The following is a 14,931-nucleotide window of genomic DNA, read 5'->3' as shown; positions in this document are numbered from 1 at the left end:
ATCAATGTGCAATAGTTCTTTTATTGTAACACTGTTATGTTTCAATATATTACACAAACTGACATAAAAGGCATTAACAGGTTCAATAGTTCAAGTCTCATGTTATGTTAATACTGTCTGTCCTGTTAATCATTATATAGATCAAAATATAATTTAATATAGTATATAGTTTGAATTCTAATGTAACCAGATTGCATCAATGTGAGAAACATCAAAACAAACAGTAAAGGGGAAATAAAGACATGAAAAGGAGGGATGAAGAGGTCAGAGGTCAGAGGTGAGGGTGCAGATTACTCACAGAAATCTCACTGTCCACACCAGGATACATCTACAACACCGACACGGGGATGAGGAAGAGGAGAGAGGGTGGGAAAAAAAAAAAAGAGGGAGATGAAAACGTGACTCAGCAAAACGAGCAAACAAAGAGGAGGATATAAATGGAAGGGTATGAAAAACGCACAAAGAGACAGAGACAGAGAATGAAACAGAAAGAGAGAGAGAGAGAGATCTTTGCTGAAGTTGAGCAAAAAGATCCAGGATTGTTAAAAAAAAAAAAAAAAAAAAAAAAGAGCCTTAAATCTCAGGGTCACATGATGCTGTAATTCAGCTGGGTTAAACGGGTATAAGGCATTCTGGGAAACGTCATTAAGATTCCAGTCTCATGCTTGAAGGAACCTTCTGTTAGCATAATGCAGATTACGAGAGAAAATCATTATGTCTCGTACCTCAGTTTGTAAAAACGAAAAAAAAAGTAAAAAATAGAGATCTGTGTGATCAGAATAAAGCTCATTTATATTAAAATAATAAATACGGTCATAGAGTGACATGCTTTGAAAACTTGTGTCACTTTAGTATTATTTATGCACTATTATATTAGGATTTATGAATATTTTGAATTAGTTTTTATTTTTTTTTTTTTTTTTTTTCAGATTTCATTTTATTTTTAGTTTAAGTTTTAGTAACTTTTTGGGGCATTTTTATTTATTTACTATTATTAATTTAGTATTTGTTTTCCTTTGTTTTAGTAGTTTTAGTATTTTAACAAACTTATTTTACTTGATTTCATTATATATATATATATATATATATATTTTTTTTTTTTTTTTAAGCTTAAATAAGTTGGCTTATATTTATGTTTTGTTCATTTAATTATAAAATAATTAATTACTGCCAACTGTTATTTTTATTTATTAAATCTTGTATTTAATTTATTTTCTTTCAGCTTTATTTCAATTAATTTAAACAGATTGTACTAGTTTTAGTTTCTGTTTTAGTTAACAATAGCAACACGTAACATCCCTTTTGAACATTGTAGAGATGTCAGAGCGATATGGCGATGATCAGGAAGTTTGTGTTTCCTCTGGTGAGCGTGAGTCAGGACACTCACAGCGAGGACAGACGGCCCTTTGAACCGCAAGAGAAACTATTCATTCAGCGCAATCAGTGTCGTCAGACCGTTTTCATTTCCATTAACAAACAAACATCAGGTCAAAGTTGCACCCTCAAGAACTCTCATAATGCCTCTCCTTTAAGATCAGCACTCCAGACATGAAGAGAGCTGACACAGAAATAGTAGAGAGAGCAGACGGGGTGTTCCTACACGACTACAGCATCCAATTATATCATCCTATTTTAGCCAAAACACATCGTCACTCGTTTAAAAAATAAATAAATATCTATAGATATAGATATGAAGTGTTCAGGTGCAAAACCTCCTAAAAGCCACGTCGGCCAAAAATGAGATGATACTGAGTGAATGCTCTCGACACATAGTATACATCCATCACATAACTTTACTTCAGGCTCGCTAAATCCCAGCCTCAGCCCAATCAGAAGTACTGGTACTTAGGCCGAAATCAATACATAGGAGCCTGATAAAAATGCTTATTTTAAAGAAAAATGTCAGATGGAGTTAGAGGCTTTTGCATCTGAACTCTTCATATGTAAAAAAAACTTTTGCAAATTATATATTTAAATATGACATATATATTTCAAATAAGATACTACATTTACATAATGAAATATTTAAATATTTTTACAATATTATAATTCTTTTTAAAATTTTGTCATTCTTTTTTTAAATTCTTATTTTATGTTAAATATTTTGATAGAATTATCAAATATAAAAATATTTCATTAAATTGTATGTATATATATATATATATACACACACACACACACACATACATACATACACACATATATATATATATATATATATATAAATTTATATACATTTATTTACATATTTAAGTATTTAAGCATTAAATATATGACATTATGATTAAAGACTAAAGTACACATAATGATATAAAATGTTTAACAATAAGATATTTGAATATGACAATATATATTTTTAAGCACAATATAAACAATGCAAAAAATTTATTAAAAATAAATTAATAATAATATATCATAATAAATTATATTAAAATTTAAATTACACATTTATTTTAAATTATGTATGATTAAATTTGAAAATATATACATTACAAATGCATAAATATATACAAGTATTATATATATGCACATTTATTTACATATTTAAATATTAAATAATATATGACATTATGATTAAAGATTAAAGTACAATTATAATGATATAAGATGTTTAACAATAATATATTTGAATGACATAATATACATTTTAAGCAGAATATTAATGTAAAAAATGTAATAAATTAAGTAGTGTATATAATATAGTATGCATGTACACATGCATAAAATTGTTTTGTAATATGAGCTATGTATTTTTAAGCACATATACATACATACACACACACATTAACAAAAAAGGCCTCTAACACCAGCTTGCTCCGTTCTTTTTCTCTTCTATCTGTTTTCTTTTTATTTATTTATTTTAAATTATACATTAAAGTAACCTAAACTTTACTAAAGGCAAAACAGGGTGGACGCAACAGCTTGAGTTTTTGCACTAGACCGAGAGGCTGACGTCAGGGAAGCTGTGGGTGGAAAGAAAGAGGAAAAAGAGGCTTGTGTGCCAACATGAGCTCACTCTGTGTTCAGACCTCCCAGAGCTCTGAGGTCAAATCAAACCGTGCCCAAAGAACGGCTCTTTTCACCAAGATGAGAGGAGACGAGCCCCCATGCAGGAAAAACAAAGCCCGCAACAGCTGGACGACTATCAAAGGAGGTACAGCGGAGTCTGAACTGTAATTCAGTGAGCTGAACTCTCTCGCTCTCTCTTGCTTGTGTTGTTGTTTGCTCTTACGTTGATGATGGAGTCTTTGAATTTAATGTGCAGTCTGTAGTTAGAGATGGCGATGACGGCATCGTCTGCACGACCCAGGAACTCGACCCACTCGCCCTGCAGGACAGGGAACGGGACCTGGAGAGACAAAAAACACAAACATGGCATTAGATCTCTTTCAGTCTGTTGCAGATTGAATGCGGTTTCTCGGCTTCTCTTATTTTGAACTATGAGAAGCTGTTGCTTCTGTAGCTCTGTCCTACCTATAATGCCATATGTGCCAGCGGTTTGTGTGGTTGCCCAGTCATTGCCCTGCGCTGAGCCTGACATACTGACTCACTGTAAACAGGACTAGAAAACCAGGCAGCATGAGAAAACTCCTTCTCTACAACCTCCAAACACTGGAGCGCTTCAGGCTGTTCTTGAAGACATTCTTACTACAAAGTAAACATGGCAACGTTTGCCTTTCCAGCTTTTTCCTGAAGCTGCATTCAGGTTTGCCATTAATCGCATAAGGTTTAATTTGTGAGTGTGATTTCTGTCACAGAATGGATTTGCAATGCATTTGTTTTAACAGGCACAATGAAAAAAATATTTACATTATTATTATTATTATTATTATTATTATTATTATAGCGTAATAAAACCATAAAACCATAAAGTAAACTTTAGCGATAAATAAACTACACGCATTTCATTTCAGCTAGTATTTATATTATGCTAAAATAATTTTTTTATTTTATATATATTTATATATTTTACATGAATTGTTAATATAGCAATAAAATATTAAAATATTGTAAAATAGATTAAAAATATAACAGATTATAAAATTAATGGTTAGTTACTTAACCACATTTCTGGTCTTGTAAACAATTCAATAATTAAAAAAAAAAAAAAAAAAAAACAGACAAAAATGTAGCAACTTGCTCCTCTGAAACGTAATAAATAATAATAAATTACTAAATTAAATTTAAAAATAAATAAATAAATAAATAAATATATATATATATATATATATACACACACACATATATATATATATATATATATATATATATATATAAAAAATTTTTCAAAAATTTTCAAAAAAAAAATAATAATAATAATATATATATATATATATATATATATATATATATATATATATATATATATATATACATATATATATATATATATATATATACACATATATATATATATATATATATATATATATATATATATATATATATATATATATATATATATATATATATATATATATATATATATATATATATATATATATATATATATATATATATATATATATATATATATATATATATATATATATATACATATATATATATATATATTTTTTTTTTTTTTTTTTTTTTTTAAATAACCAAAATATAGTATCACCTGAAACTTATTGGCTGACCATAAATCAATTTATTTGAAATAAAATAAACATACATTTATATCAGCTAGTATCTAAATGATGTTAAAATAACCCTGTTTTATATATATATTTATACATTTTTTATATTAATTGTTAACAAAAAAAATATGAAAACATTTTTAAAAATTTGTTTATTTATAATACATTTTAAATAAATAGATTAAAAATTCTAATAGATTATAAAATTAACTTAGTTACTTTAACACATTCTTCAAAGCACAATATTCTGATTAAAAAATAAATAAATAAATAATAATAAATAAATCACCAAAATATAGTTATATTTATATTTGCTCCTCTGAAACCTTTCAGCTCACACCATGAATCCCTCACTAATTTTCAAGCCTTCTTCATCTTCTGCTCAATATTTTGTTTTACTCAAAAATACAGCGGATTACAGAGGTAATATGGTCCGTGACCAGCATTTCATGCTGACTTTATCGCCACCATAAAGCCAGAGCACAAACCTCACGTTTGCACCGTCTGCATACTATCTAGGGATGGTGAATCTGTCTCACTCTCAGCGCTGCATGAATCAGCCTGAACGTGGAGGCCAGAAGCAGCACGTCCACACGAGATCTTACTCATCAACTTCCTACTGTTACCGTCTCTCCACACGCCTGCACCGCAGGTCCCCACACCAAACCTGTCCTACTTAGAATGATAAAGATGAACAAAGACACCTAGGCAAGACATGCAAAAAAATACAATATATATTTAAGATGTAAATGCACATAAAATCATCAGTACATGTTGTTTCAAATAAACTAAAGGATTGTTTTCACCAAAATGAACCTCAAAGTGAACGACGTGGGATGCTCTACTTGTCCAGCAACTGTATAACGGTTATTAATACTTTCAATCAAACCCTTGTGATTGAAACCAAGCCTTATTGGTCTATTATTAAGGCTATTATTATGTGTGTAGAGAGTTTTAGACTGCCGTGTCTGTGCGTGTCGAGCTGCAGGATAATAAACGAGCCGGTGACTGATAACAGCATGTCAGACAAGCCTGGAGAATATATACAGTCATATAACATCCATCTTTCACGAATTACTGCGAACCTACAGCAGGAGCCATTACACTTAGATTTACAGCCAGCTGTTCACATACAGACAAGAACAGCTTATATTTAAGAGATATTTATAGGCAACTGCCAGTGTTATTAACTAAAACGGCTTAACACTTTCCCCGCCAGCAGTTTTTATAAAAGTTGCCAGACACCGCCAGCATTTTTGAACATTTTAACAAGTTTAATGGCATCTAGAATATTTTGTTGTCTGAATATCTGAACACGTAATATGTCAAAACAAAGAACAGAACGTCTGCTTTTAAACGAAAAAAAAACAGTTTTATTCAAGGCTTACGCAATTTTTTGTTTTAATACTAACGAAAAAGCAATATTTTGAACAAAAAGCTGAAATAATTGCATTTTTGTAAGACTATGACTGGATCAGATCAAAAGAGTTAGAAACTGTTTTAGTTATTTGAAATAAAGCTGAAATAAAATACAAATATTAGATAAAAAAATAAAATTTAATTTAAAAATAAAACTAAAGTTAAAGTATTAAACTCACTATAACTAAAATAAAAATAAATTGAAGCCAAGCATAAATATTTAAAAAGACAAAAAAAAGTACTAAACCTTAAAATTAAAATAAAAACTGAAATAAAGATGAACAGAATTTTGTTAAATAATAAAAAAAAGCAAAAGCACTTAAAATTACCAAAACTTGAACCAAATTTAAAATGAAAACTGAAAATAAAACGAAATTCAAATGAAGAACAAAAATATATTTAAAAAACTAAAATGGTAAAAACAATATAGCAAAAATACTAAAACTTAAAACTGATATTAAAATAAGCTGAAAAATATACCAAAAAGAAAACACAAAATTAAAATGATACACACACAAAAAAAAATGAAATGGCAAAACCATATAGCAAAGATATTAAAAAAAGAAACTAAAATTAAAATAAGATGAAAAATATACCAAAGCTGAAATAAAGATAAAGCTGAACAGTAATAATAATAAAACAAAAACAAAAACAAAAACTGAAATGTATACTAAAACTGAAATAAAAATAAACTGAAATGTAATATTAAAAATGAATAAAATTTACAAAAGTATATAAAGCTACTAAAACCTAAACTAAAATTAAAACAAAAACTGAAAAATATACCAAAACTGAAATAAAAATAAACTGAAAGGTAATATTAAAAATGAATAAAATTTACTATATAAAGAAAAACCTAAAAAAATAAAACTGAAAGGTAATATTACAAAATAACCACATAAAGCTACTAAAACCTAAACTTAACATCACATAAGATTGGTTTTCATCATCTTTCATCAAAATGTAATAACTTGCTCTCTGAAAAGTAGACTTATAGAGAAAAAATAAAATGCTATGAAATGCAGACTGTGCTGAGAAACACAACATCATGGCGTCTGTAAGCGCTGGTGCATTCTGCGGCTGTAATGCTGATCCATGGAAAACCGCATCCATATTTCATGGAGCTGCATGGCAGCCGAGTGACACTCGACATGGCATGAAAGCAGCGAGGCTTCAAAGGGATCAGGTGAGCGCTGGGAGAACGACTCCTACTGCTGAACTTCATAGAGAGAGTCTGACAGCGAACTCAACGGAGAACTCGACGCAGCACGAGCACAACACACGCAAAACTCACAGCGCAGAAAGTCCAGTAAACAAAGACGGAAGACTGTAAGACTCCAAATCCCAGTGCAGGAGGACGCTTGCATTAACACTGAGTGGATTTTATGTTGCTCAGCAAAGATAGCTGAGTCATTGCTCCTCTATCTGCTCAAGTAGAAGGATGCAAAATACATCATTTATGAGCAGAGATTCATGGCGTTGTTCACTAAACAGGCATGAACATCCTATAACACAAGGTTAATTTTGCTATTCAATGATGATGTGCACATCTTTGGATTTGCATCCTAGTGTAACTGTATGCATATGATTACTTCAAGGACAAATATAGAAATAAACTCATCTTTTCAAAAGTGCAAATTGGCCTGTAATGCATATACTGTAGTAGGTATTATTGTTGTCTGTGGTTCATGTTCAAGTTGGTAATGGCTGTACTGCACATAGAGTGAATTATAAATGATTTGTGCATCTGGGGATTTTAACCAGGACGACACAATCCATTCCCTCCAGCAGGAACGTGGAAGGAAGTATGTCAAACAAAATGGGAGCCACTTTAATTTGTCCAAATATATTTGTTTAAAGAAAAGAAAATCAAAACTAACACATTTTGACAAGTTGAGCCATTTACATAAGTATTTGTAGTCACTATTCCGACGAAAATACAAAAAAATAATATATAAAAATAAAACAACAAGAACATTAAATGTAATAAATTAAAATGATAGAAAAATAAAAAAGCAATAAAATAATAAAAAGTAAATGAAATTTAATTTTGTTTTTTTTTTTTAATTTCATATACTTTTGTTTTTTATATTTTTGTTTTGGTTTATTTTTTTTTTTATTTTAATTTAGTTATTATTATTTTTTTTTTTTACACAAATATTTGTAATGAGTCACTGGTTCAACAACCTCTATATAGAAAGATTATATAATACAAAAATAAAAATAATACAAAAAATAAATATTATTAATAAATATGAACAATAAATATTAAAATTATAAAAATTTAATTTAAAGTATACAAAAATAAAAAACTAAAAAAAATACAAAATAAGTATTACAATAAAATAAAATTTGTAATAAGTCACTGTTTTGATGACCTCTATACAGCAAGATTAAATATATATATATAATATTAAAATAAATTAAATGTAATAAAATTATATAAAAATAAAAACAAATAATAAAAACGTAATTAAAATTAAATTAAAATATCTTATTTGAATTATTTAGCTTTTTTAAATTGTAACATTTTTGTTTTGATTTGGTTGTTTTTTAAACTAATATTTGTAATGAGTCACTGGTTCAACAACCTCTATATAGCATTATATAATACAAAAAATAAATATAATACCAAAACATTTACATTAAATATTCAAATTATAAAATTTCATTTTTTAAAGTATATATATATATATATATATATATATATATTATACAAAAAGAAATAATACAAAATTTAAACAGTAATAAATAAAACAAAAATGTATACTGTATATTTGTAAAAGTGTATATTTGTAAAAATGTAAACGTATATATATATATATAAAAAAAAAAACATTAAATAAAATATTAGTAAAATATAAAATAACATGAAGCAAATATTAAAAATAAAATAAACTGAGCAATTCCAATAGGGTCCTCACACCAAGTCCCACCACTATTTTTGAGCTTGCTATTCAACATGCTCTTGCTAGGATTTAAATATAACATGCATTGATAAATCAATCACAGTAGGTTCAGGAACATATATTAAGAAAGCATATGAAGTATTCGGACATTAAGTGCTACATTTAGACTGCGTTTGTGCAAAGTGACTGAATGAGAGTCAATGTCAAGTTCTTGCACTCTTGTTCCTGTGTCTGGTCTCGGGACGTCCCTGCTGTATCGGTGTCATTGCTTTGTCCTTTTGATGAATTTCACTCTTTTCACCTCCACATCTGTTACCCGCCGTCTCCCCAGACCACTTGTTTGATTTCTTTTCACCACAGTACTGCACACACGTTTCACAGCAAAGGACGGACACGTGTGGCTGTGTGTATGAGGTGTGTTAATCCACTTTCTTCAAAAATCAACATGGGAGGAAGCAGACATTAGGAATGAAACTGACCTGCAGAGCGTCGTCTTCTTTGACCAGCTCTTTCTGGGGGAACAGGTCCCGGGCCTGAATGTACTCCAGGCTGGGCGGCCCCTCCTCACCCTGAAACACACACACAAAATACACATGTTATTAAATATCAACTTCAGAAAAAAACTGTTACAATTTAGAACTCTGACTAGACGAAACGTATTTGAATTTGACCTTTGACCGCATGTCAGCGGAACTCTAAAGTAACAGTCTTTGGAATGTTCTGTTGCTTGGCAACTGTAAACAAATTTGCTCTGGCCAAATTCTAAAGAATTACTGTAACTGCTGTTTTATTTTCTGTTTTTATTTTTTTTTGGTGTCTCCCACCTGCTGTCTGAATGACATTTCCAGCAGTGACGCATGGGTTCTGCTCCAGTCACAAACTACAATCACCCTCAGACTCTCATGACTGACAAACAAACAATTAGCAAGAGACGACAGACAACTGTCATCAGAAAAAATATCACCATGTACCATATTCAGTGTATATCAGTGGCTGCTGCAATTACAGACTGATTGTTATATGAAATGTCTGCGAAAAATGTATTTCCGATTTAAAAGGCAAAAAAGGCTTATTTGTAGAGATGCATAATTTGGCCAAAAAAAAAAAAAAAAAAAAAGAAAGAAAGAAAAATTATACTGTGACTCTATACCATAATAATAACAACAACAACACTTAATTATTATTACTACTACTATTTTTATGATTATTATTAATAGTATTATTATTTATTATATTACAATTACTACTAGTATTACCACTACTATTATTGTTTTATTATTATTATTATTAATAATAATTATTATTATTATTAATGTTTATTAAAATATTTTATAATATTTTACTTAAAAATCCAGAACATCTCGTGAAAAATAAAGATAAAAAAATACAAATAAAATTATGATTTTTTAAAAATCTTATAACTGCTGAACTACAATAATGTAATTTTTTTTTTTGCAATATTACACATTTATGTCTTTCTTTTTCAAATGTTAAGCATCAAGCTGTTATTTGACTGAAAAATATCACTAAGACTATAACACAAAAATAATAATAAATAATAATAATAATAATAATAATAATTATTATTAGTATTATTATTATTATTATTATTATTATTATTATAACTACATTTTACATTTTACAATTAAGAAATTACCATTGTAAAAATAACATTGGAAAATAAATTATTTAATACAAATATATCAATAGGACTATAACAACAACAACAAAAAATAAATAAATAATAATAATAATAATAATAATAACAATAATAATAATAATAATAATAATAATAATTATTATTATTATTATTATTATTATTACTACTATTAGTAGTAGTAGTAGTAGTAGTATTCAACTTTAAAATTAGGAAATTACCATTGTAAAAATAACATTGAAAAACAAATTATTTAATACAAATATTAATAGTTTTATTTTACAGTACAAACTGCATTATTTTCAAATGTTATACCATTATTGTTTTTTTTGTTTTTTTTTGGACAGAAAGCCACCTATGACTGAAAATATTTCAATAGGACTATAACAGCAACAAAATAATAATAATAATAAATATTATTATTATTATTTTTATTTTTTTATTTTACATTACACAAGAAATTACCATTGCAAAAATAACACTGGAAAATAAATTATTTAACACAAATACTAATTATTTTATTTTACAGTACAACTGCTTAGTTACAATACTAATACTTAATCTCAAATTTTTTATTTCTATTTTGGCAGAAGACCACAGCGAGGCCTAAAAGCATCTACTGTGTTGCCAACGGGTATATAAACGCTTCTCATGAATTTGGCACATTATTTTTTCTAAAACAAAAACATATTCCATCATAAACGTGGTACAAAATCACTGCAGGAAACTTTAGAGACATTACATGCTACACAGGGACAGAGTTTCAGGTTGAAATGGCTGATGGCGGGGCTACGTGTTCACAGGCATCACGTAGTGGATTAAACATTGATCTGAAGGGACCTTAAGCCACCATTCACATCACAGAACGAGGTGAAAGACCTTCACTTGGCATCAGATGCAAGAAAACAAATCATCCGCCACCAACAGACCTCACTTTTTCTGAAAGATACCCGGAGAAAAGCTCTCGAATGCAAACTTTACAGCACGCAACAAGATTTTTACACTTTCAGATGAGGAGAGGTTCAAATGTCATATTGCAGAGTTGGGAACATTTAAAGACCTGCGGCTCTGAACTCCGCACAGTTTGATGATTGAGAAAAGCGGAAGGTTAAACATTAAGATTAAACCCTGAACATCTGTGAAAGAAACTCGCACACAAACACGCAATGCCTGTAAGTGCAGACCGCAGCCAAACACACAGCTTTCATCATCTCTTTCCATTTCTTCACACATCAATTCGGGCGTATATTGCCACACAGGGCATGTGAAAATTTGTAGCCAAATCAAATAAGTTTGACGTCAGCAGTGTATTGAATGTGAGCAGAGTTAGCAGCTGGATGGAAATGTTGTGAATGAAAAAGTCATTGCACTTATGGAGGGGAAAAGAAAACAAAAAAAGAATAACATGCACCATAAGACCAGGAACATTTATTTAAGAAAGTATTATGAGCAGCATTGTTTTTGTTTAGTAGTTATATACTAAAATACATTTATATACAATTATATTTTTTTATATTTTACATTTCAGTTTAATTTTAGTTAACATTTTAGTAATTTTGTTGTTTGTTTTTGTCATTTTTATTAGTTAGAATTAAATAAAAATTACTACATAGTTTACATTAAACTATATAGACTAGTTTTGGTGAACTTTAGTAACAGAACTAAATTTAATTAATTAAAAAAAATTACAATTTATTTGAACTGGACTTCAATTAATTTAACATCACTCATGGAAAGACTGAAATAATGTCATTATATGTTGTATATTAAACTAATACTATATTTTATAATGTACTTTTACTAAATCTTAGCCCTTCTATTCTATACATTTATATACCATTTACAAACTAGTTTTTATATTTTAAATTCAATTTTAACATTTTTTCTAAGTTTTTTTATTGTCATTTTTATTAATTAAAATATCAAAACTGTAAATAAAATAAATATTTTCAAAATACATTTTAAATTAATTCTACTTTAATATTTTATCTAAGTTTTGGAAATTTCATCATTTTTATTAAACTAATAAAATTGTAAGTAAAAAATATTTTTCAAAATACATTTTAAATTAAATTATATTTTAATATTTCCTCTAAGTTTTTAGAACTTTTATTGTCATTTTTTTAATTAGCTAAAACAAAAATGTAATAAATATTTTTAAATAAAATAAATATTTTTCAAAAATAGTTTATATAGTTTATTTTATTTACTTATTTAGTCTTAGATATTTTAGTATCTCAAGTTAAACCAAACAAAACTGAGAAATGAGTTTAAAATAAATGTACATACATTTTTATATTTTAAGCAACTTTTATGGTTTTATTTTTAGCACATCTGATTCTCCAGCACGTCACATACGTCCCTGACACATATAGAGTCTCAGAAAACAGACCCGACACGTCCATCACGACTCTGAAACGTGTCCAAACCCACATAGCACATACCCTCGAGTTCGGCTCAAAAGGTCAAAGGTCAGAGCGCACAACAGCAGGTGGCTCTGGGGAAACGGCAGCGGAAATACCAGGTGAAACTTTGTAACCTTTTTTTTAATATCTGTTACGAAGTTTGTTTGAACTGAACAGAAATGTACATGTACAAGACTGAAATAATGTCATATATTATATGCTATACTAAACAGCCATTGGGCCCTGTCTATAATCATAACTATACTTGAAGTATAAAATGTACTTAATTAAACTTTAAAAATTTAAAACTGTCACTCAAATTTAAAATTTTGAATTTTACCTTCTATGTTCTCAATGTTCTGCTTATGTGAAACTATAGGACACGAGAGATAATAAGCTAAACCAATATCCTGAAACATGTAAGTTTCACAAATAACTGCAAAGCATGGAATTATGTGAGAAATGCTGAAGTAGGAAGACTGAAATATTTTCTTGGAATAAGCACTCTGATAAACTTTATTTACATTTTTTAAACTACAGTAGTGAAGCACTATTACTGAGAGACTTTACTCTGATCGTTTTGTACCTTATGGCAGAAGTATTATTATAATCAGTAGGAAAGAGACAAAGAGCAAATGACCCAGACACACACACCCCCCTGTCTACAGCATCCCGTGGTCACACTCCTGACGTCCTGCACCGCCCACAGACAGATGGACAGAGATCATCACCTGTGTGTGTGTTTGTGTGTGTCTAAGTGTCTCTAAACTGACAGACACAACAGCAAACGAGCCAGATGTGCCATTAAACACACACACACACTCCAGATGTTTGCAAAACACACAGACTGACCGGACAGATTCGATCAGGCCTGGAAACATCACACACAACTGTTTTAGTGACATTTAGTCGCCCACATAAATACAAAACATTTGGATGCGAGTTGATATGCAATATCCCAAATGCTAAAATAAACAGCAGATTAAGAGATTTTCGGACAACAAACCTAAAAATATCACTTCAGAGTAAAAAAAAAAAAAAAAAAGTTTACACTAGTGTTCAAAGGTTTGAGGTTGGTAAGATTTTTTTGTGTGATTGTGTGTGTTTTTGAGAAGTCTGATCTGCTCACTGAGGCTGCATTTAATTGATCCAAAATACAGCAGTAAAATGATGAAATATTATTAGAATTTTAAAAAACTGCTTTCTATGTGAATCACTGTTCAAATTTAATTTATTAAATGTTTCCAAAGCTGAATTTTCAGCATCATTATTCCAGTCTCCAGTGTCACATGAGCCTTCAGAAATTTTTTTTCTGAAAATTGTGATTTGAAATGCCAGTTTACAAAAATTACAGGTTAGCTGTGTTCCATTGCAGGGTTGGCCAATTTGGCCCAAAAATGTTTTTAAATATATATGAATAGGCATATTATTCTTATCATAATAATAATAATAATAATAATAATAATTGCTCTAGGAGGAGTATTACTCAGAAATTTTAGACTCGGAATAAAATAAAATAAAATAACATTTCAAGACATTAAAAGAGCTTGGTAGACATAAGAAATTTTGTAAACTTTATCCAAACTAAAATTCATATTTATTATATGTTTTGGTATAGCTGATGAAATGATGGCACAAACGCCAATAAAAATGTGACAACCTGAAAAATATCCTTGTCCACAAAACAGGTTAATCTTTCACTTTTAATGTTGATGATATTGTTATGGTGCTGACTGAATCTTAGTGTGAATGTATTCCAGTATGGTTTTATTGCACTCATTTGTTACAGCAAGCATAGCAAATTCACAAATATATCATGCCTCCTCCACTCTTTAAATAATACAAAGGCCACTTTTCACTAAAAAACTCCTCGTTTATAGGAAGAGAAGATTCAATATTTG

General features: G+C 28.9%; 1 protein-coding gene across 5 annotated transcripts in view; it reads right to left on the bottom strand.

The window, feature by feature from the left end:
* The window catches only part of mtmr4 (myotubularin related protein 4), an 80,725-nt gene that overhangs the window by 23,298 nt on the left and 42,496 nt on the right, over positions 1-14,931 (bottom strand). For 4 of the 5 annotated variants that reach the window (XM_051110154.1, XM_051110153.1, XM_051110155.1 and 1 more), the window contains 3 exons: positions 9,448-9,537; positions 3,233-3,349; positions 299-328 (listed from right to left, as the gene is read on the bottom strand). In XM_051110154.1, the coding sequence (XP_050966111.1) occupies positions 299-328; positions 3,233-3,349; positions 9,448-9,537 (237 nt within the window). The remainder of the gene's footprint in view (positions 1-298; positions 329-3,232; positions 3,350-9,447; positions 9,538-14,931) is intronic. The other variant, XM_051110152.1, reaches the window with a different exon arrangement.

This window comes from Labeo rohita, chromosome 5 (assembly GCF_022985175.1).
Source record: "Labeo rohita strain BAU-BD-2019 chromosome 5, IGBB_LRoh.1.0, whole genome shotgun sequence".
In the NCBI taxonomy this organism is placed as follows: Eukaryota; Metazoa; Chordata; class Actinopteri; order Cypriniformes; family Cyprinidae; genus Labeo; species Labeo rohita.
The sequence above is the reverse complement of the archived record's forward strand: the minus strand, read 5'-3'. Positions and strand labels throughout refer to the sequence as shown.